This window comes from Bubalus kerabau, chromosome 1 (genome assembly GCF_029407905.1).
Source record: "Bubalus kerabau isolate K-KA32 ecotype Philippines breed swamp buffalo chromosome 1, PCC_UOA_SB_1v2, whole genome shotgun sequence".
Classification (NCBI taxonomy): Eukaryota; Metazoa; Chordata; class Mammalia; order Artiodactyla; family Bovidae; genus Bubalus; species Bubalus kerabau.
In genome coordinates, this window is record NC_073624.1 from 23,899,103 (window position 1) to 23,920,872 (window position 21,770).

The 21,770-nt window shown below is 44.8% G+C and overlaps 1 protein-coding gene across 14 annotated transcripts in view; it reads left to right on the forward strand.

Moving 5' to 3' along the window:
- ETV6 (ETS variant transcription factor 6) overlaps nucleotides 1–21,770 on the forward strand; it is a 289,916-nt gene that overhangs the window by 232,611 nt on the left and 35,535 nt on the right. For all 14 annotated transcript variants that reach the window (XM_055570328.1, XM_055570327.1, XM_055570348.1 and 11 more), the window contains one exon: nucleotides 15,854–15,988. In XM_055570328.1, the coding sequence (XP_055426303.1) occupies nucleotides 15,854–15,988 (135 nt within the window). The remainder of the gene's footprint in view (nucleotides 1–15,853; nucleotides 15,989–21,770) is intronic.

A 21,770-nucleotide genomic window follows, 5' to 3' on the forward strand; every position in this document is an offset into this window, starting at 1 on the left:
GCAACCACATGGACTATAGCCCGCCAGGCTCCTCTGTCCATGGGGTTCTTCAGGCAAGAATACTGGAGTGGGTTGCCATTACCTTCTCCAGGGGATCTTCCCAACCCAGGGATCAAACCTAGGTTTCCTGCATTGCCGGCACATTCTTCACCGTCTGAGCCACCAGGGAAACCCGAATAGTTTGTACAACTCTTGAAGGATACAGGTGACAGTTTCCTCTGGCTCATCTAACAAGAAAGATTTCTCGCAATAAGGGCTCCTAAAACTACATGTAAAAGTTTCCTTTAGTAAGAAGCTTTAGTACCTACAAAATGTATTGGTGATATGGATAAGAACTCAAACAGGCTTTCTAATTTCCTTTTTCACACTTGATGGGTTTTTTTTTCTTAAATTTTTTGTGATGTGGACCATTACCAAAGTCTTTATTGAATTTGTTACAATATTGCCTCTGTTTTATGTTTTGGCTGCAAGGTATGTGGGATCTCAGCTCCCCGACCAGGGATTGAACCCACTCCCCTTGTGCCGGAAGGTGAAGTCTTAACCTCTGAACCACCGAGGAAGTCCCCTTGATGGATTTTTAGAAGAGATTTGGGAACTCCATATGTCCAAGGGGAACCCTGGTCTCGGGTTTCTGCCTCTTGAGGACAGTTATTCGAGGACCCACGGGTCCTGCCTTGTCAAGTCTCCTTGCTGCCCCCACTTTGATGTCACTTGTCTGGCAGAGATCCTTTCTTCCTTGACTTAAGGGCAAAGGTCCCGCACAAGGTCTTGGCTTTGTCCCCAGCTGTGTTCACCCTTCTTTACTCCTGGAGGCCGGCCAGGAGTTAATAAACTAGCTAACCGTCCTGAGGAAACGGCCTGTCACACAGGGCAAGATAAGGATGTGTATAGAACTGTAGTGTCGCCCCAGCTTTTCCCAGTTGCAGCAGAACCGTTTAGAGGAGGAAATGATAAAAGGGAAGTTTCCCCCAGAAGTACAGATGTTCATGGAAACTTGAAAATGTCTACAGCTGAGAACCAGGGCACTGTGAAGGTTTTAGAAGGGACACAGACATACTTGAAACATTTCATCTTCCCTCATTGATTCTTTCTGTAGCCTCAGGATAAGAAAACTGTAAAACAACAATATAAACAAATAAAACCAACCTGAAAGGAACCTTGAGAGTTCCTTTTAATTTAATGCAAAAACACTTCGCTTTTCTGTTCCAGTGGAAACTCAGAGATTAGACTCAAAGGGGCAAAGTTACCCATCTGGAGGGAAAAGTACGCTAGCTCGTCAGTGTTCAGGAGAAGTCATTCATGTCGGGCAAAGAAAGGAAAACACAATGATGTGTTTTAAGTTGACTTGATTTAGACCTTGGGCACGCTTTCCTCTTTGTAAATCTGCCTCTGCCTCCCCTCATATCTCAGGTACGCCCTTTTTTATATTTTATTTTTTTAACTTTCTGTTTTGTGCTGGAGTGTAGCCAATTAACAGTGATAGAATAGTTTCAGGTGGACAGCAAAGAGGCTTAGTCATACATATACACATGTCCATTCTCCTCCAAACTCCCTTCTTATCCAGGCTGCCACAGAAACATTGTCAGGTGCTCCTTTTTGTTGCTGATTTTTTATTTCTCCAGTGACCTCTCAACTTGCCTTAAAGCTGGGACAGAGACATAGCAAACCTGTCAGTACATCCTTGCCGGTTTGTTGGGTCTTTGCACGGTGAGCCAGGTGGGAGGCTGGAAGTGAGCCCGCCACCCTGTTGAAGGCAGGATCACACTGAACCTGAAGGCAGAGGCAGCTGGGGAAGGAGAGAGCAGCATGAATGGGCCTCAGAAAAGGAGTGGAGCTGGTCTGGAACGTGAAGGATGGAACCACATGACGGGTCATTGGAGCAGCGTTAACTTAGTGGGTTTGGGTGGCCGTGAGGAATCCCACCTGGAGATGGAAGAGGCAGCCTTAGGCTGGTGCGCTAGTTGGGACATGGTTATCATAGCCACGGTTAAGAGGGAGCAGTAGAAATTCATTCTGTGAGTGTTCCCTGAGTAGCTCCATGCCAGAGGACAAGAGAGCTGGCTGAGGAAGTTAATGGAGAGAGAAGTGATTTCTAGCTGGGTTGTCAGATGAGGCTCAGTTGTGTGGTAGCCGAGCCAGACTTTGAAAGCTCTGAAAGGTGAGCAAGAAGTGGGGGGGAAACGTGTTGAAGAGGAAGTGAGGCCAGTTCATATGGAGGAGGACCTTGGAGACGAGTTTTCGTTTGAAACACTGTTCATCATTACTCATCACCCCTCACCCTTGTCTGCTTGCCTCTTCAAGTTCTGCTGCTTTCTCCAGGAACACTTTCCCTGACTCTCCCGTCCCCACATCCCTAGTTCCACCCCACCTTCCTTTCCTCCACGTCTCCCTGCCTCAGTCTGGGTGAGGTGCTGGTCCTCATGTTTTTTCCTTTTGGCTGCACCACATGTGGGATCTTACTTCCCTGACAATGAGTGAACCTGTTCCTCCTGCATTGGAAGCACTGAGTCTTAACAGCTGGATCACCAGGGAAGTCCTGTTGATCCTCTTTTCTGTTCAGTCGCTCAGTTGTGTCCAATTCTTTGTAATCCCATGGACCACAGCACGCCAGGCATCCCTGTCCTTCACCATCTCCCAGAGCTTGCTCAAACTCATGTTATCAAGTTGGTGATGCCATCCATCCATCTCTGTCATCCCTTTCTCCTCCTGCCTTCAGTCTTTCCCAGCATCAGGATCTTTTCTAATGAGTCAGTTCTTTGCATCAGGTGGTCAAGGTATTCGAGCTTTAGCATCAGTCCTTCCGATGAATATTCAGGACTGATTTCCTTTAGGATGGACTGGTTGGATCTTCTTGCAGTCCAAGGGACTCTCAAGTCTTCTCCAGCATCAAAATTCAAAAGCATCAATTCTTTGGCACTCAGCTTTCTTTATGGTCCAATTCTCACATGCATGACTACTGGAAAAATCATAGGTTTGACTAGATGGACCTTTGTCAGTAAAGTAATGTCTCTGCTTTTTAATATGCTGTCTAGGTTTGTCATAGCTTTTCTTCCAAGGAGCAAGTGTCTTTTGATTTCATGGCTGCAGTCACCATTTGCAGTGATTTTGAAGCCCCAAAAAATAAAGTCTGTCACTGTTTCAGTTGTTTCCTTATCTATTTGCCATGAAGTAATGGGACCAGATGCCATGATCTTCATTTTTTGAATGTTGAGTTTTAAGCCAGCTTTTTTACTCTCCTCTTTCACTTTCATCAAGAGGCTTTTTAGTTCCTCTTTGCTTTCTGCCATGAGGGTGGTGTCATCTGCATGTCTGAGTTTATTGATTTCTCCTGGCAATCTTGATTCCAGCCTGTGCTTCATCCAGCCTGGCATCTGGCATGATGTACTCTGCATATAAGTTAAATAAGCAGGGTGACAATATACAGCCTTGACGTACTCCTTTCCCAGTTTGGAACCAGTCTGTTGTTCCATGTCTGATTCTAACTGTTGCTTCTCCACCTGCATACAAGTTTCTCAGGAGGCAGGTAAGGTGGTCTGGTATTCCATCTCTTTAAGAAATTTCCAGTTTGTTTTATCTCAGAACATTTCCTAATTCTGTCATGGCCCCTGACATACATACACAGGGTTCACACTGTGATACATGAGATTGTTTTCTATTCCATATCCTCTCTCAGAGTAGAAAGTTCAGGCTGCGTCCTGTTTAGCTGCTGTGTCTCCAGTGTCTAGCACAGGGCATGACATCTGGTTGGCACTCAATAAATATTAGGTGAATTATGACCCAACCCAAGACTATCTTACAGCCAGTTAAGGAGTTTGGATGTTATTTTGCAAATAATAAGAAACCACTGAAAGGTTCTGATCAGGAGAAAGATATGATTGAAGCTCTCCCTTTGGTACAGTCAGTCCCCTACATACAAATGAGTTCTATTCTGAGAGCATGTTCGTTAAGTCCAGTTTGTGCATAAGTTCAACATACTTAGCCTCAGTACCTAACTAACACAATCTATTTAGTACTGTACTATAATAGGTTTATAATACTTTTCACACAAATAATACATTTAAAAAAGCAATAAGTAAAGCATTTTTTATCTTACACTATAGTACCTTGACAGAGAAGGCAATGGCACCCTACTCCAGTACTCTTGCCTGGAAAATCCCATGGACAGAGGAGCCTGGTGGGCTGCAGTCCATGGGGTCGCGAAGAGTCGGGCACGACTAAAGCGACTTAGCATCAGCAGCAGCAGCATAGTACCTTGGAAAGTATAGTAGTGTAGTCCAACAGCTGGCATACAGGGGCTGGCATCCAGTGAACAGGTAAGAGGAGGCAGTAGATGGTGGAACGGAAGGACCATCAGCAACGAGAGATGGAGGGCAAGCACATTCACGTCTTTGAAAGTTTGCAACTTGAAGGTTTGTATGTAGGGGACTTGCTCTCTAGACACTTGCCATCAGTGCATAGCGTAGATTCACTGGGTCACTAAAAGCAGGAAAACCAGGTGCAGTGCTCCTGCTAGAGTCCTAATTTGAGACCCTGAAGTCCAGGACGGAATCAGTGACACCAAAATAATATGCTTAAGGCATGAAATGGTTATCCTGGCATTTTGGCCAAGTGATGCCAGAACATTCAGGAAGATGTGCCCTTTTCTGCACAAGTCAGACAGAAGCCAGGCCAAGCTGGGAATAATAGATTTCAGAGCATCTCCCATTACATCGAGCTGAGACTAAAGATAAATCTATGTGGTAGGTAATTTAATTTTAAGGCAGCAACCAGAAAGCCATGGACAGAATATCAAGGTGATACCTGCCAGTAGGGGCTATCAGAAAACTTGCCACAGAACAGGAGTATTGTCAGAGGAATTGGAAGACAGAAATAAGAAGAAGATGAGCTGACCCTTCCCATGAGGTAGGTAGCCAGCCAGCAAGGTGATGAGGGCGTGATATACCTGCTCACCTTCTCCTTAGGTAGAGACAATGTATTAATAGAAAACCTTGTTTCTCTCTCATATGAAACGTTTGGCACTGCTTCTGTTGACCTCCACTTTGCTCTTGCCTTCAACATAGTTGATGTCACAAGGTCCAGATTCTACACATGTCTCTTCCACATAAATCATCACCTCATTTGCTCGTATCTTTCTTGTCCATAAAATGGAATTTTCACCCTGGGGATCCCAAACTCTCTTTATAGTTCAACCCAGCTTCAACCACTGAAAGTGTTAAGCTTTGAGTAAGCATTACGACTTCCCACCTATAGGCAGTAAATAGATACTTTAGTCTCCTTCATGACTGTATACCATGAAAAAACCTAGACTTTACCCAGTTTTTTCCTGTCTTTCTTTAATCTTTATTGCTGCCTAAGACAAAGCAGCAGCAGCTTCTCACTAGTCATAGTGTTGCTAGAATGAAATAAAAGGATCTGATGGGCCATCACCATGAATGGATGTTTATTTCCTCCCGGCCATGTTTCCTGCCTGGCCTCACCCAGAGTTATGTTTTCTGTACATAGAAATAACATTCCTTGACACAACTCATCCCATATGTAGACAGGAGAGAACAAGAGTTTGATGAATTATAATTAGTTGAACTATTAAGATACCTTCAGTCAAATACAGTAGCCTCCTTGAACCCCACATTCTCCAACCAATTAAACAAACTACATTTATGCTGTCCACTTTCAGGACAAAGGTCCTCCCTTTTCAACCACTAGACTGAAACAGGGAACATTCAGAATATAGTTTAAGATATCATCTCCAACAGAAGATGTCAAGGTTGAATATAAATGGTAGCTTTTCTTTGAAATAATCTCCTAATCAGGATAGAGCAGGATGACAAATTTATAATATTCACAAAGTTAAAGGAAATGTGTAAAAAAATCTCTATTTTATAAATCTCACCCAGACAGGATTTTTTTACCTAGTCCTTGGGCAACTGGGTAGTTATCACATTAAATGGTCTGGGATGATTCAATTCAAAGGAATTTCATTGAATTTTATGAATTTATTGAATGCCTTGAAATGAATAACTCCAGTTGTTACTTGACCTCTTTGAGACTCTGAGAAAACACATTAATCTGAAGGAACAGACAAGTTAGCATTGATATTAACACTCCGATTTAGAGTTATCCATTGCAAGATACTCAGGTGGGATGTATTTATGTATTCCTTATTTAAATGAACAAAATGTTATTAATTTAATTCATATTAGACTTTTTATCAATGCTTTTTAAAAAACAAGTGTTCAAAGTTCCTTCAGTTTTATTCAGCAAAAAATGTATTGGGGTTTTACTAAGTAAATGAGTTTTTAACATACTGGAGTGTGATGTTACAAAGTGTTTCTTCCTCTCCAGCCTACCAGAATCTTTTTCTTTGGAAATGTGCTTTGCTTGTGACTTTCAGATATATTAAATTTCTTTTAAAGGTTAAACTTAAATACTGGTCTGTATCTACATATGTTTCCTAGGAAACCAACCTGCCTATTAATCTCTATTAGGCAGTGGTAGGTGGTTTGCTGGCTTGAGTCCACTGGCTGCTTTAGTCTCAGCTCACTGGGTTTCAGGGCATGGGTAACAGAGGGGAATTTTAGCCCTAAAGTGTGGGAGTTCCAACAAACACGACCCTTGACTGAAGATACCCAGAGTTGCCTCTCTCTTCTCTTCCTGTGTCTTTGAGCAAAACAAGCCAAAAATATGTGTATTGCCCATCAGCAAAATGCTCAGATAAATCAATTACAGGAGAGTCACGGAATTTGTTAGCATTTTGCTTATCCCATTGGTGAAATGTTGGTGGTGACTGACTGATCGCTCTGCTATGCAGAGTCATATTTTAACATGTGAAACATCACAGTACTTCCTGTAACTGACAGTGCATACTTATGTCACAATATTTAGATTTTCTCACAAACTTATTCTTTGGTTTACCTTACTTTATCTTCTGTATACAGGTAAAGGCAGTTGTCTTTCTAGATGTCTTCCTGAGTGAGTCTCCTCTTAAATTTTCAGAGACTTCTCTGGTGGTTCAGTGGCTAAGACTCCATGCTCCCAATGCAGGGGGCCTAGGTTCAATCCTTGGCTGGAAACTAGATCCCACATGCTGCAACTAATTAAGATTTCACATACCACAACTAAAAATCCTCCATGCTGCAACTAAGACCTGGCTCAGCCAAATAAATAAATAAGTAAATAATTAAATATATATAAAATATTTATGTTAGATATATATTATATATATATAATATCCCAATTTTCCCACAACCTGCTCCCTTTTTTTCCCCAGGATCTCTGTGTCCAAGACATAGATATCAAATAAATTTCAAATATTTGTTCCTAAGTGAAAGAAGAATTTATTTTTATGGTCACAGAAAGCACTCTGTATTAAATTAAAAGATTTGTAATTCAATCAGGCTATAAAAATGGATTGAGTGGAATGCTTGGAAACGCAGATAGAGCAGAGCTGGAATGCTAAGCAGTCCCACGATGGGAATGTTCTTAGACCACCAGTGGGATCTCCCAGGCCTGTGTCTGAGTTGGTGTTTTCACTGTTGAATTTATGAAACTGAAGGGACTGAGGCCTCAGACGTCATTTTGAACCTGTCACGGGCGGGAAAGAGCAGCAGAGAGTTGAATAGTGTCCCTCCCACACCATATATGCTGTTATTTTTTTGTAACTGGTCAGAGGGAAACTAAAATCTCTGAATAAAAACAGAAGAGAGAGAAAAAAGAGAACGCTTTGCACATGTAAGAATGTGTTACTTCTGATTATCTTCGTAGGAGGATGTGTACATAGTAAATTGTCACTTCTGAAAAATGCCAGCTTTTAATAATGTGAAGATTCCGCTTTAAACCTACTGAACTCAAGAAGGTAAACGCCGTGAAACCCTACGGGGAGGGGCTCCGGGTACCCCTGTTGATGACACTCTGCATTGGTCTGATTCTTCTGGAGAATCAGCAGTGTATAATAACTTTAAAACTAATCGTTCCCTTTCACTGATAACACCATTTTAGGAAAAGAAAAATCCCATGGAAGCAATCCAATAGGAAGTCAAAAAAGATACCCTTAGTAATTCTATTCATGACGGTGAAGACTGGAAATGCCCATACCACCCCCAGTAGGGGACTGACTGGCTTTAAAAAAATATGGAGAATATAAAAATAGAGGAATACACTGTAGCTTTGCAGCCATTCATTGAGTCACTTCAGTAGATCATTACAGGCCTTGTGGATCATGTTCAGAACTTTAAATGTTATTTTAAAAACAGGTGGAAGCCATTCATGCTCTGAAGCAGAGACTGGCATGGTGAAACACAGAATTGAGAAGTGGGATGTAGAGCAGTCGGTAGACACAATGGCAAGTGACCGAAACTAAGACATCCAGCAGGGAAAAGCAAGGGATTCAAGGACTGTTTAGAAGGCAAAGTCTGTAAGTCTTGGTGATGTTGAATGAGAAGGAGAGAGTCAAGGATGAGTCCTGGTTTCTGACCCAGACAGCTGGGGATTTACTGCACTAGAAAGCACCGAGGGTTGTAAAGGCGTTTATGTCGAACACGTAAGACGTGTGGTGCCCGGGTGACAGGCAAGAGGACGTGTGTAGGAGGTAACCGAAGGTTCTGAAGGTGAGGAGGGGTGTCTGACTGGAGCAGATGTAGTGGAGACCAGCTGACGGCAGCCATGGAGGGGCTGAGATGACCCAGGAGAAAAGCGATGAGAGGCCTGGGAGCCTTAAAGGATGAGGAAGCAGCGAGAGCAGAAAACCAGGAGACGAGGCGTGTCTGAAGCTGTGGGGTGTTCTAAGCGAGGGGGAGACAGTGACGAGTGCTAATGATGTTGCTGAAAGGCAAGTACATCGCCCTTTGGCTTTGATGACCTGGAGGTGACCTCGGCAAGAGCACCGTTGTACCTTCCTCCCACCTTCCCCCATCCCACCCCTCTGGGTCATCACAGAGCACCAAGCTGCGCTTCCTGAGCTGTATGACAGGTTTCCACTAGCTAGCTATGTTACACCCGAGAAGGCAATGGCACCACCCCACTCCAGTATTCTTGCCTGGAGAATCCCAGGGACCGGGGAGCCTGGTGGGCTGCCGTCTGTGGGGTCGCGCAGAGTCAGACACAACCGAAGCGACTTAGCAGCAGCAGCAGCAGCTGTGTTACACATGGCAGTGCACGTACATCAGTCCCAATCTCCCAGTTCATCCCCTCCCCCACCCCATGTCCACATGTCCATTCCCTACATCTGCATCTCGATTCCTGCAAATAGGGAGGGGATATACGCCCATGGCTAGCTGATTCACTTCCTTGTACAGCAGAAACCAACACAACATTGTAAAGCAACTATACCTCAATTTAAAAAAAAGCACTTTAGAGAGGGTTGGAGTGGAGATCAGAGGGCCCAGAGGAGTGCACGGAGAGGGGCGTAGTGATAACAGAGTTGGACAGCTCTTCGGGAAGTTTGGCTGCAATGGGAAGAGAAACAGGGGCAGCACCTGGAGGGGAAGATGAGGACAGAGTAGGGTGTGTGTGTGTGCGCACGTGTGTGTATGTGTGTGTAGAAGACAGAAAACACTTGAAGCTGCTTAAATGCCAAAGGGAAGAGACGCATAGGAAGAAGTTGACGATATACTGCACACTAGGACAGGGAAAGAAACGGTGAACTAGAAATATGTGTGTGAAATTATGTCCACTGGAAAAAAAATTCCATTCTTATGACTTTATGAAACTTATGTGTGTCCTTGAAAGACAAAAAGTACTGAAGCAGAGCAGATAGTTTCCAGATTTTTTTGGAGACATGTCAGTTAATAATCATCATAATCACAAGGAATACCATCTCCTGAGCACACAAGAGAGCAGACCTGGGGCCAACGCTCATTCACATCATCTCATTTAATCCTCATAACAGCCCTGCCAAGTCTAGGCATTGTTCTCATCTGATACAAAAGAATATTTAAGCCTTGAACTAAGGCTCAAAGAGAAAAGGTAGTTTGCCTCAGGACATGCAGCTGATGAATAGAGGAACCGGGATTCAAACCTGGGACTCCCTTGCTCCAGAGCCCAAGCTCTTTCTTGTAAAAGTAAAGAAACTTAGGTAAGTTTAACCCTCTAAACAGCATCTTTATGTTCTTGGTCTTCAGACACTAGTAAAATTGCTAAGGCAACTTGCAGCAGTTTTGTTCACTCTCTCTACTGCTTGTTTCAAACAAATTACAAATAAAACAATAGAATTTAGGATTCTCGAAGTAGATGCCTAGGTTTTAACACCAAGGTCACTGATACAAAATTGTGTATGTGTTTAGTTTGTGGGTTTCTGTGTGTGTGTATGCATGTATCTAGGAGTATATCTAGGGTTTATAGGACCTGAAGTTATAACGTGAAGACACACAGTTCTAGGTTTCCTTTTTTAAACTTTTTATTTATTTATGGTGTGCCGGCTCTCCGTTGCTGTGCACGGGCCTTCTCTAGTTGTGACAAGTGAGGCTCCTCTCTAGTTGTAGTGTGCGGGCTTCTCATTGTGGTGGCTTCTCTTGTTGCAGAACACAGGCTGTAGGCCGTGTGGGTTTCAGTAGTTGTGGCGAAGGGGCTTAGTTGCCCCATGGGCATGGGGGCTCTTCCTGGACCAGGGATCAAACCCATGACCCCTGCATTGGCAGGTGGATCCTTAACCACTGAGCCTGGCAGGAAAGTCCCTTAGGTTTCCTTTCATGGGACTATGCAAACGAAGGCCCCTGAAACTCACTGGCTTCACAGCAAACCCACCTGTGCATGTGGATACGTGAACCATGTGTGTATGCCTGAAGATAGCGGGAGAAACCAACAAAAGCTATTGTCCCTTAAACAATAGCCTTGGTTTCATTGCTTAGTACAATGGAAGCATCTTTTAGGGTTAGTACTAGTTATGTCTTTTCTGGGAAGACAGGGAAGATTTATCAAGGATTGAACAGGCCAAGAGTTTCTTGAACAAGTGCCTTGAATTCAGGCCAGTGGTCATTCGCTTTGTTAGATATGTAGCACTATGGCTCATGGTCTTTATACAGCAGGCAAATAAATATAACTTCTTTTTAAATATCTTCTTTATTCCAGAGATCTTTTTGTTAATGTCACTTTTGAGATGTCATCTCCTGTGTGTATGAAGATTTTCAGAATGTAGCCAGAAAGCATACTGGCTGCTGGAGGAACTGGGGGCCAGTGAAGATGGAAAAGGATGGGGGGGCACCTTTATTTATTTAGGAAACGGTTGCAGACGGGACACACATGCTGTGCTGCTCCAAACGCCAAAAACTAGGAACCGAGGTACATGAGATTACAGAGGACGCCAGCTTCCAGCCCAACAGAAGAACCTTCTAGCGACTAGAGCTGTCCAAAAATGGTTTGCTTATGCTGTGGCTGGCTGCCCGTCATGGAAGTACTCAGCCAAAGCTACTTCTTGGCAGGGGGCTTTTGCTGAACACAAGTTCGAATCCATCTAAGAAACTTGTAGAATGCTAAGATTCCAAGTCATTATCGGCCACAAAATATTCCTGCCAGGCACACACAGCGACACACGCAGTGGGTTGGTTTTGCCCCCGAGTAGTGATGTTTGTGCTAAGCCAGCCACGTTCCCCAGCTGAGCTCCTGGTCGCCAAGGAAACATGTCTGTGGATGGACTGGTTCAGTACTCTGCGGTCTTAGAAATACGTGTTTCCCTAACCTGGGACCCTGGGCCCAGGCTCCCAGCCTTTAGCTGGCTGTCACAGGGGTCACTTCTGAATGCTGTCTTACCAGTTCTTGCAATTTAGGTAAGGAACTGGCCGAGCTCTGCCTGACCTCCTCTCCCCACTCACTCAGAGAGAAGCCTTCTCTGCCTGGCTCCCTTTGCCAATTTTGGGATGAAAGGCTGCAGAGAGGCAGCACAAGGGCCTGGGGAAGTACAGGGCAGAGCACAGGTTGGTCCCACTTAGCCCATCGAGCCAGGGTGAGGCATCCGGAGACACCAAGATGGGGGAATGACCTCAGTCCACCTTGCCCTTTCTGAAAGGGGAACATAAACATGACCATGACCCAGACACTCCTGCTTTGTTCTCCTTCAGGATCCACAGGTCTGTCCTAAACTTTTCAGTAATATCTGCAATAATAGTGGAGATAGTGGCGGTCACACAGCAACTGGTGTTTGCTGGGTTCTCGCTGTTTGTCAGATGCTGTGATGAGTGTATTACATGATTACCTCGTTGGCTCCTCATAGGCACCCTGAAAGGTAGTGGTGGTTGTTCAGCTGCTCAGTCATGTCCAACTCTTTGTGACCCCAGGATTGTAGCCTGCCAGGCTCCTCTGTCCATGGGATTTCTCAGGCAGGAACACTGGAGTGGGTTGCCATTTCCTTCTCCAGGGGCTTCCCTGGTGGCTCAGACAGTAACACATCTGCCTGCAATGTTCAGTCCCTAGGTCAGGAAGATCCTCTGGAGAAGGAAATGGCAACCCATTCCAGTACCCTTGCCTGGAAAATCCCATGGACGGAGGAGCCTTGTATGCTGCAGTCCATGGAGTCGCAGAGTTGGACACAACTGAGCGACTTCACTTTCCTTTCCTTTCTCCAGGGGATCTTCCCAACCCAGTGCTCGAACCCACGTCTCCTGCATCAGCAGGCAGGTTCTTTACCACTGAGCCACCTGGGAAGCCCTCCTGGGAGGAAGATGCTACTGTGCTGTGTTGTGCTTAGTCGCTCAGTTGTGTCTGACTCTTTGTGGCCCCATGGTCTGTAGCCTCCCCAGGGTCCTCTGTCCATGGACTTCTCCAGGCAAGAATATTGGAGTGGGTTGCTATTCCCTTCTCCAGGGGATCTTCCCAACCCAGGAATTGAACCCAGGTCTCCCACATTGTGGGCGGATTCTTAACTGAGCCACCAGGGAAGCCCAAGAATACTGGAGTGGGTAGCCTATCCCTTCTTCAGGGGATCTTCCTGACCCAGAAATTGAACCACCTCCTGCATTGGAGGTGGATTCTTTACTAGCTGAGCTATCAGGGAAGCCCAGATGCTGCTAATACTGCCGTTTTACAGATGAGGAACTGATGCCTGGAGAACTTAAAGGACATCCGCTTTGTTGACTCGCTTTCTCTGTACCCACAGAGAAAAGGAAAGAAAGTGATGGCCGCTCCCCACTCAGAGCCCTTGGAGTGACCTCCAAGGAGGGGCCAGGTGTCACGTGCACCCAGACCCTGCTGCTGGACATCCTCCTCTGAGGGGAACGTTTGCATTTGGCAGAAAGTTCAGAGACCTGCTCAAGGTCGCCTGGTGCAGTGAGGCTCGTCCCGCAGCCCAGGCCCCAGGGCCCTCCCCGCACACCAGCCTGCCTCCAAACCCGCAGAGTCCACCACCCTCACACACACCCAATCTGCATTTCCTGGCCTCCCCTTTCTAAACGGGCACATTAATTACTGCCCATTTTTCTTAGTAATCATCTGGAACACTTTTTTTTTTTTTTTCAGGGTTTTCATTTTCTCTCGGGCTACTACCGAAATAAAGCTTTGCTCAAACCCACGGGATAGAACACCAGCTATGCGAGGCCATGTAAATGGGAAAAGTTCAGGAAGACATTTACGCTAAACCCCAAGAAACAAAGTGTTGATTAGGGACTTATTTTTGTGAGCGATTAAAATATGAGTCATTAAAATAGGACGGTATTTCAGGCTCTGTATCCTCATCTCGTCAGCAACAGCATCACCATGACTACTGGGTCTGAATTAGATGAGCTCCAGAGCCTTTCCCAGCCGCTCACGGTTGTGTCATCATTCTCCCTTATACACACAACGCTCTCAAGTCTGGTTCAGAACACCTCTGCCGCTCCTCGCCCGTGTCAATAAAAGGAAAGACCCAGTGACATAAGGCCTTCCGTTCTTAAAGGCTTTTTGCTCTGTTTGATCACAGCCATAAAGAGTGTCAGTAAAAGTGTTGTTCAGTTGTATCCAACTCTTCTTGACCCCTTGGACTGTAACCCACCAGGCTCCTCTGTCCATGGGATTCTCCAGGCAAGAATACTGGAGTGGGCTGCCATGCCCTAACAGGGGCAGTAAGTTATATGAATGTAACGACCAAAATTCGAAGATAGAGGAAGAAACAAAAGTGAAACCCAAGGGAATCTCAGAGATCACTTAGGACGGGGTATTATGGAGCTTTATTTGGTACAGATAGAAAAGGTACAGAAGTTTGCAGAAACAAAGGAATTCATTTGGAGTGTTTCTCAGGTTCAGACTGAGTTGGAGGGGAAAAAAAATAAAAAGTTTAGCCATAGCCCAAAATATGCAGTTAAATTAAGTTGTTAATTAAAGTATCTGTTAAAAATGGCTAAAATTAGAGACAAAAAGCCCATTGTTTGGTACAATTGTTGACTGCGTATCTGTGTGTGGAAGGGCGTAGGGGGACAGTCAGAAAAGCCTGTGGTATTTTTAAGATTAATCACCCACGTCGAAGGGGTGTTGAGGCATCCACCTGCGTTTTTGAACTTGGAGCTAAGTCAAAGGGGAGGGACAAGATCAGAACAGCTTTTCTTTCTTTCTTTCCTTTTTTTTTTTTTTTTTTTTTTTTGCTAATTAACTACTCAGTGGACACTTCAAATACAAAATATATCAGCACAGAAGGCCCCCAGTTCAAACCAGCCCCTACCATCCTCTGTGAGAGGCTGACATCCAAAGATGATTTTTAGAGATGGTGGAACCTGGGAGCAATGCCTGTGTATATTTTTAGAAGGAAGCATAAGTTTTAGCTTCCCAGAATATGCTAGTTCATTATAGGGTATCTTTAATATTAATAGTTAGCACCTCTGATTGGACTTTTAAATTTTTTTTTTCCGTATTTATTCTTTTCCTGCCTGGGATTGGGGTGGATTAGAAAAAGGCACTTTTTTTTTTTTTTTTTGGGAAGATTTCTATGAAGAATCCATGAGTTGTCATTGAAACATTAAAACTTTTCATCCTTAATGACTTTATCTTCTTTGAATAATCTGAAATGGAAATAGATACAAAAAGGATTTTTTTTAAATAAAAGGAATAGCAATAAGTTGGGACAATTTAAGTTTCCAGTAAAGTCTGGTACATGCCTATGACAGGCTGTTATATTGCAGTTACTAAAGCAGTTGAATGATGTGGAGAGAAAAAGATACTCAACTATGATAAACTTGATTCTAATTCTATAACTATATCATATACTGTTATTGTTGTTCAGTCGCTCAGTTGTGTCGAACTCTTTGCAACCCCATGAACTGCAGCACACCAGGCTTCCCCATCCTTCACCATCTCCTGGAGTTTGCTCAAACTCAAACTCCTGTCCATTGAGTCAGTGATACCATCCCGCCATCTCATCCTGTCACCCCCTTCTCCTCCTGCCCTCAAACTTTCCCAGCATCAGGGTCTTTTCCATTGAGTCAGTTCTTCCCATCAGGTGGCCAAAGTATTGGAGCTTCAGCTTCAGCACCAGTCCCTCCAGTGAATATTCAGGTTTGATTTCCTTTAAGATTGACTGGTTTGATTTCCTTCCTGTCTAAGGGACTCTCAAGAGTCTTCTCCAGCACCACAGTTTGAAAGCATCAATTCTTCAGCAAAAACATACTATATATAGTATTAACAGGGTTCTTGTTTCTTAGGAATAGGATTATAGATGACTTTTGTTTTCTTTCTCCCTTCCTATTCCTTTTCTGTATTTGACTTTCATAATTAAAACAGTTTTTTAAAAGTCCCACACGGCTCTGACCTTCTGAGTATTAGTGCCACATCCTATCCCCTGTAAGCTCCTTGTGGACAGACCTACCTTCCTCAACACTTTGCCAGGCGCAGAGTCAGAGCTCAGCAAATAGTTGTTGAACGGAACACTCCCATTTCCCTGTTTCTCTCTCCTTTTTCTCTCCAGGTGATGTGCTCTATGAACTCCTTCAGCATATTCTGAAGCAGAGGAAACCTCGGATTCTTTTCTCACCGTTCTTCCACCCCGGAAACTCGATACATACGCAGCAGGAAGTCATCCTTCACCAGAACCATGAAGAAGGTACCCGGGAGGCGTCTCTCTCGTCCGAGATGTAGCCCAACCCCAAAGCTTCCGCTGTCTCTGTGTTCTTATTCACATGATTCATTTTTCATTTGACCAACATTTATTGAGTACTGACTGTGTTTGAGACCCTAGGGGAAATGCCAAGGTGAATAATCAGATCTCTCTTTGGTTCTCTGCAACTCCCAGTCTCATGGAGGAGATGAGATAGATACGCATGTCAATAACAAAGAATAGCTATAACAGGCACCCTAAAGAGACGATGGAAGGGGAGATGACAGCCAGTGCAGGCATCAGGTTCAGCGTCATGAAGGAGGTGACCTGCAGGACTCCTTGAAGGTCTGATAAGCAGGAATGAAGTGGGGGAATATTCCAGGAGGACCCAAAATGGAGTTAGAGAGCAATCTCTAACTGGAATTGAGAGCAATAGAATAGAGAGCAATCACATACCTTTGATGAAGAAAGATTTCAAACAGACCCCAAATAGGGAGAATAAACTAAGGAGAGCCCTGTGAGCCACCCCCCTGTCTCAACAGTGATCCACATTTTGCTGCTGTAGAACCAGTCCAAGGAGGTAAGATTAGAAGCAGGATGTGGAGGACTTTGATTTCTGGGCTGTGGAGCAAAGTAATGGGGAGTCATTGAAGATTTTGAGCAGAGGGTCACATATGCTGGGGGAAGAAAAGAGACCCAAACCCTGTGAACTCGATGGGGGTCCGGGGGGGGGGGTCTCGTCCTCATGCTCCAGAGGCAGCATCTTGCCATGTGTTCGGTGGGAGGACTTAGTTCAGACGTTCCAGGCAACGCTCTGCTCTGGCCAGTTACATGGTTCTTATCAAATTACTGGTAGAAAACAGAACAAAAGACCAGGATTGAATTGTGGCCCCGGACAGAGTTCCACAGCAGGTGTTTGGGGACAGAAATAGGGTGTAAAAAAATCTTCCTCTGCTCCCTGTTCTGTTAAACTGCAATGTATCAGGCCTCCTGGGAGCATTTCCTCCACATCTTTCTGCCTGAATTGGAAACCAAAGTAATTCTTTTAAATGTATCCTTCAGATTATGAGGGGCCTAAAACCCTGTGTTTTTTGTTTGTTTTTCTAGAGGCATTTCCTTAAACTGATGGAGCATCCCCCAGAGCAGCACTATTTTTGTTTCATTGTTGGCAAATTAAAAAATGAGAAGTTATGTGTTTTCTTAATTAACACTTCACAAAACAGAGCCTGGCTCCAGGCGACCTGACCGGCATCTCTTTCGTGTGCCAGGCATTTCACAGTGGGTTCCCTCGCCTCCGTGATGGAGAATAAACCTGTGCTTCTTGCAGGCTCCCTGCCTGTGCCTCTCAGCCTGTCTTCCCCCAGCGTTACCTTTGCTGAATTTAGCTGCTGCCTCTCAGTCCCAGTTTGGTTTCTCTGCTCTTTTACCCTTCCTGCCCTATACATTTGCATAGTAGCCAATAGCTACTCCAGAGAACAGGAGGTGCGTTTACTGAAGCTTGATATTAGGGCAAGAAGCAGAGTATGTAGGCTGCGTCTTCAGATACAAAATGTGTGTGATGGCTTGTTGCGGGTGGTGCGTGCCTGCTGAGTCACTTCAGTTGTGACCAATTCTTTGCGACCCCATGGACTATAGCCCACCAGGCTCCTCTGTCCATGGGGATTCTCCAGGCAAGAATACTGGAGTGGGTTGTCATGCCCTTCTCCAGGGGATCTTCCCAACCCAGGGATTGAACCCTCATCTCTCATGCCTCCTGCATTGCAGGCAGGTTCTTTACCATTAGTGCCACCTGGGAAATCCAGCTGGGGCCGGGGTTGTCTTATTTGTTTTCTCTTTGTCCTTTTGTCAGTTTTCTCTCTCTTTTTCTCATTATTTATAAAAAGGAAAATTCCTATTTGGAATTTCTCTTCCCCTTTTTATCCTCAGCTGTGATTGGTGGCCGATGGCCTCACCTCATGACAACTCCCCCCTCCCCTCAGCCTGACCTGACTTCTGAGCAGGTGTGTTTGTTGTTCTCATTGACAGGAGCCACTCAGTAGGGAATGCCAGCCCCTCTCCGAGCCCGTCTCCCACCAAGAAAATACAAATGCACTACCAAACATGCCCTAGTGAGCTATGCCCTCAAGTGCTGTGCTGTTGGCAGTAGTGAGCTCAGCAGGTAAAAAGATGGAGCTAAGGAGGCCAAGGTCAAGGGCTGATCAATCACCCTGTGGACCAGATAGCTCTGCTTCAGACCTGCCCTTAAAAGTAGCCCCTTCTCAGAGACGGTTCCTTCAAGCTGTTGGCCAAGAATCATGATCGTGCTACCTGCCCTGCTCCTCCACCTGCTCTCACATAAGCAGGTGGACACACAGAAAGGAGCCTAGGTCTCTGTCAGATGGGATCACGTGAGAAGAGCTGTACCAGCCACAAGGTGATATGAGGAGCCTGCCAGCCCCCAGAACTCCAGATGTATGGGTGGATTTGGTGACAAAAAGGGACCAACTGGAGAGGTGAATGGATGTGTACAAGGTCCCTACCTCCAACCACCTTTCCTTTCTTTTCCATCAAAAAATATATATATCCAGTTTAACATGAGTTGGCCCTAGGATCAATACTGTTATATCATGAATGAAAGAAAAACTGTTAGTTGCTCAGTCATATCTGACTCATTGCCACCCCCATAGACTGTAGCCCCCACCCCCAGGCTCCTCTGTCCAAAGAATTCTCCAGGCAAGACCACTGGAGTGGGTTGCCATTCCCTTCTCCAGGGGATCTTCCCGACCCAGGCATCGAAGCTGGGTCTTGCATATTGCAGGCAGACACTTTACCATCTGAGCCACCAGGGAAAACTGGTAACACATTAATATGGGCATGTGTTAACATACAGAAAGATCTGATCTTGGGGGGAGAAAGTTTGTAAAGTAAAATTATAAGCATCCAATATTACATCCCTAATGATTTGTGTTACATAATTGGGGTTACAGAACAACGTAAAAGTGTGTTGCTGTTGACTTGACACAGAGCTGAGAATGAAAGAACAGGACACTCCAGAGAGAATCAACTCAGCCCCTCAACAGGCTGGCACTGTGAGGCATGCAGAGACATGGAAACACAAAGCTTCATTCACTCCTCCACCCCACCTCCCCCAGTGTCTTCACCTCATCACTGCCATCGACTTGACCAATTCAGACATTCATGATTTCACAGCGGGAATTTACATCACAGGACAAGCGTATCTTGTTTATCCCAGCAACAGTTCCTTGCAGATACCCCAAGTGAATACATTACACTGCAATCTCGCCTTCTGTACCAGCATCCGCATGCAGTGCCAAGCCAGGAGGTCACTGTTAGCTCAGAGGCTCTGATGGGAGAGAAAGGTGACCTATGAATTCAGATCTTTCATTTTGTAAACATTCATTGTCTCTGCGATGTACACTGTTCTACAACTGTGTTATAACTTGGGCCTAAGCAGTACTCAGATTACCACCTTCATCTAGGAGAACCAGCATTCTTGTCTTCCCTTACTTAGTTACTGAGCTTCCCTGGTGGCTCAGATGGTTAAGAATCTGCCTGCAGTGTGGGAGACCCAGGTTCGATCCCTGGGTTGGGAAGATCCTCTGGAGAAGGGAATGACTCCAGTATTCTTGCCTGGAGAATCCCATAGACAGAGGAGCCTGGTGGGCTACAGTTCATGGAGGTCGCAATGAGTCAGGCATGACTGAGGGACTAACATTTTCACTCTTACATAGTTATGGAAGGGCTGGGGAAGGCACTGTTATATAACTAAGGTAACTATATAACTTTTCATCTGTACCCAGACACTTACGCCACTGAAATGGGACTCTAGACACATGGTCAGCTTAGAAATGATGTTTTAAAGAATGGGACCTGGCCATCAGGAAACCAGGTTCTAATCCTCTCTTCTGCTCTAACAGTCATAAGGGCTCAGTTTGTCATTTCTGTCTCCCTTAGTCACCCCAGTTACAAGACAGGAAATTCAACCAAATGTCTCAGATCTTAGAACTCGCAAGTCCTAAGGACTGAGTCTCCCTGGGTGATATGAAGTTGAATAAGACACATTCTCTACCTTCAGAGTCATGAGCGACTAAAATCCAGAAAAACACAACAATGTCCTGTCTGGTGATGCTCAGAAATGCTGAGCATCAATTCTCGTTTATCTCATCTTATCAAGAACTTTTGATAATATTACCATTCTTAGTAGTCAGACCAAGAGTAGCGTCATTCACTTGTTTCATGATGAAAACCTCATCTTAATTAGATTGCTTTTCTTTGGTGGGTGACCCATTTTATCTGCATGAGATGAGTTAGGTGTAAGTTAGCTAGCAATGTGGGGTATAGCTATGTGGGGTAAAGAACCTGCCTACCAATGCAGGAGATGCGAGTTCAGTCCCTGGGTTGGGAAGATCCCCTGGAGAAGGAAATGGCAACCCACTCCAATATTCTTGCCTGGAGAATCCTGTAGACAGAGGAGCCTGCCAGGCTACACTCTATGGGATCACAAGAGTGGGACACAACTGAGAGACTAAACAACAACAGATAGCTATGCTGGCAGGAGACTACATATTTCACCAAAACCAGGAGGCACAACGTCTTTAGAAATTTCAGACCCACAAACGGTCGTGATGATGGTTATTTAGTTGCTAAGTTATGTCCAACTCTTGGGACATCGTGGACTGTAGCCCGAAAGGCTCCTCTGACCCTAGGATTTTCCAAGCAAGAATACTGGAGTGGGTTGCCATTTCCTTCTCCAAGGAATCTTCCCTATCCAGGGATCAAACCTGGCTCTCCTGCACTGCAGGCAGATTCTTTACTGACTAAGCTACCAGGGAAGCCCCTACAAATGCTTATAAAAATACATTTATTTCGTTACAGTTATGATTAACTTTTGATACTTTGGGTTCTGAAAGCAGTGACTTTGGGCTCCGATGGAATATTTAAGGAGATAAGCTTTGTCCCAAAATATACACTGGATTGCCACTGGTCCTTTGGTATTAGAACTGCTTGAATGAGTGATTCCCTAAAAGCTCATTGAGTGATTAAAATATGCTTCTGATCCGGGCTGCTCTCTGAATGAGATCAGCTCTGCAGAGCCACCCATGTTGCACTGGACATGCGCAAGCTTCCAGGGAGGAAGAACAGGATCTATGTTTCTCAAATATGCCCATCTCACTACCTCTTTGGGGGACCCTCCTATAATGTCAACCCTTGAGTCCCACCGTCTCCTGTGCTCCCGTCTGAGAAACTGGGAGGTGATTTTTCATCACTTGAGTTTGAAACTGTTCGCACCTGCTTTGCTGTCACTGCTTTCTGCAGCAGTCAGCACGGTTCTAAGGTGAAAATTCTGCTCTGGGGCAGCTCCTTGCCACCAGGTGGATGTGGAAACTGGAAGTGAGGACGGGAAATTTTAGGTGTCAATGTGCTGCCATTCTCAGTTCTCCTTCCAGCTGGCCCATGGTCATGGCCCGGATAATAAAGAGAAATCATTTCTTTGTGTAGGATGGGGAGGGTGACTTGTATTCTGGGATAGACCACAGAAATTTTATTTACATGCCTGTTTTACTGAGGGAAACATTATCCCACTTCCCTCCCCTCGACCTCACCCATCAAATCCAGCTGCCCAAAGACTGCTTTGGAGGAAGGAATTCTTCTACAATTTTAATGAGATAATTAAAGGAGATGAGGTATATGAATCTACTTCATAATCCCAAAATAATAGTTAACATTTATTGGGTTCTCATTGTATGCCAGGTCCTTTTAAGCATGTAAGCTTTTCCATGTTTAAATC